At 55.3% G+C, this 1179-nt stretch overlaps 1 protein-coding gene across 1 annotated transcript in view; it reads left to right on the top strand.

Annotated features, from left to right (window-relative positions):
• The window catches only part of DNAJC11 (DnaJ (Hsp40) homolog, subfamily C, member 11), a 12179-nt gene extending 11077 nt beyond the window's left edge, over positions 1–1102 (top strand). The window contains exons 14-15 of the mRNA XM_009080008.1: positions 356–485; positions 1077–1102. Of these exons, the coding sequence (XP_009078256.1) occupies positions 356–485; positions 1077–1102 (156 nt within the window). The remainder of the gene's footprint in view (positions 1–355; positions 486–1076) is intronic.
• Positions 1103–1179: the final 77 nt, after the last annotated feature.

The following is a 1179-nucleotide window of genomic DNA, read 5'->3' as shown; positions in this document are numbered from 1 at the left end:
GTCCTGCCAGGGGATCCCTCCAGTGACTGGATCAACTCACAGAAACCATTTACATACCAAAAGTTATGAAACTCCAGGAACTTCTGTTTCTCTGGGCATTTTCAGTGCCAAAGAAACAGCATCTCTGGGACAGTGGGTCTTACAGACCCTGGGACTGTACACCAGCAACTTCCCAAGCCCCTGGTTTACATTTATGCATTTAAAACTTGCAGAGGTGATTCCTCAGTGTCTCACCTTGCCGGGAACAAAACTTTTTTTAATGACACCTCGTTCTGGCACTAGTAACTTGTCTTGGTCAGCTGAAGGCTGTGGATGTCCATTCCCTGATGCTCAGTCTGTCCTTCTCTGGTTCAAGGCTGGGCTGCCAGGCTTCTACGACCCCTGTGTGGGTGAGGAGAAGAGTTTGAAAGTGCTTTATCAGTTCCGAGGAGTTCTGCACCAAGTGATGTCAGCTGACAACGAGGCCCTTAGGATACCAAAGCAGTGTGAGTACAGACTGCCCAGCTTGTTGCTCTGGAACCAGGAAGGGATTGCTTCAGCTCTCATTTCTGTGGGGTTCAGAACTGGGGTTACTGGAATGGCCTGAGCAAGACCCCCCTCTGAAGGAAGGCCTAAAAGAGCTCAGCAGCAGCACTGCAGCTGCTTGTACCACCTAACCTGTGTCTGTAGCTGGGGCTGGGAGCAGAGGCCTCCCACGGGTGCCAGTTCCCTCGGGCAGTTCGCAGCACTGGGTGTCCCCTGGGAGGAGGCGCATGGGAGGCCTGAGCCAAAGCTCTCCCTTGACCTGTTTATCTTACCTGCCAAAACACTTCCCCTGCAAGAATAGCTCTATGAAACCAGTATCTGCTCGTGACAAGTTTTACTAGGACCCCTGTAGGTCTGGGGGGTTGGCTAAAGGGCACAGAGCTCTCCTTGCTCTGGACCAGCTCCTTGGCCCAGTGTGAGCAGCACATCCAACTGACAGAACTTCCAGAAGTGATAGAGGTGTGCATGAATTGTGGTTAGCAGCCAGCAGTGTCCCTGGCTGTGCCGGGCGGCAGTTCCGGCGCGCGCCCATCCCGCGCTCTCCCCGACAGCTCACAGGATCGACGCGGACGGCTAGTGCAGGAGCAGCGTGTGGTCACGGAGCCCGGGCCAGCAGGCGCCCGTCCCCGCGAGCCCGAGAGACACTGGGGCCAT

Source organism: Acanthisitta chloris, unplaced genomic scaffold, assembly GCF_000695815.1.
Source record: "Acanthisitta chloris isolate BGI_N310 unplaced genomic scaffold, ASM69581v1 scaffold45158, whole genome shotgun sequence".
In the NCBI taxonomy this organism is placed as follows: domain Eukaryota; kingdom Metazoa; phylum Chordata; class Aves; order Passeriformes; family Acanthisittidae; genus Acanthisitta; species Acanthisitta chloris.
This window is presented reverse-complemented; position numbering and strand designations above follow the sequence as displayed.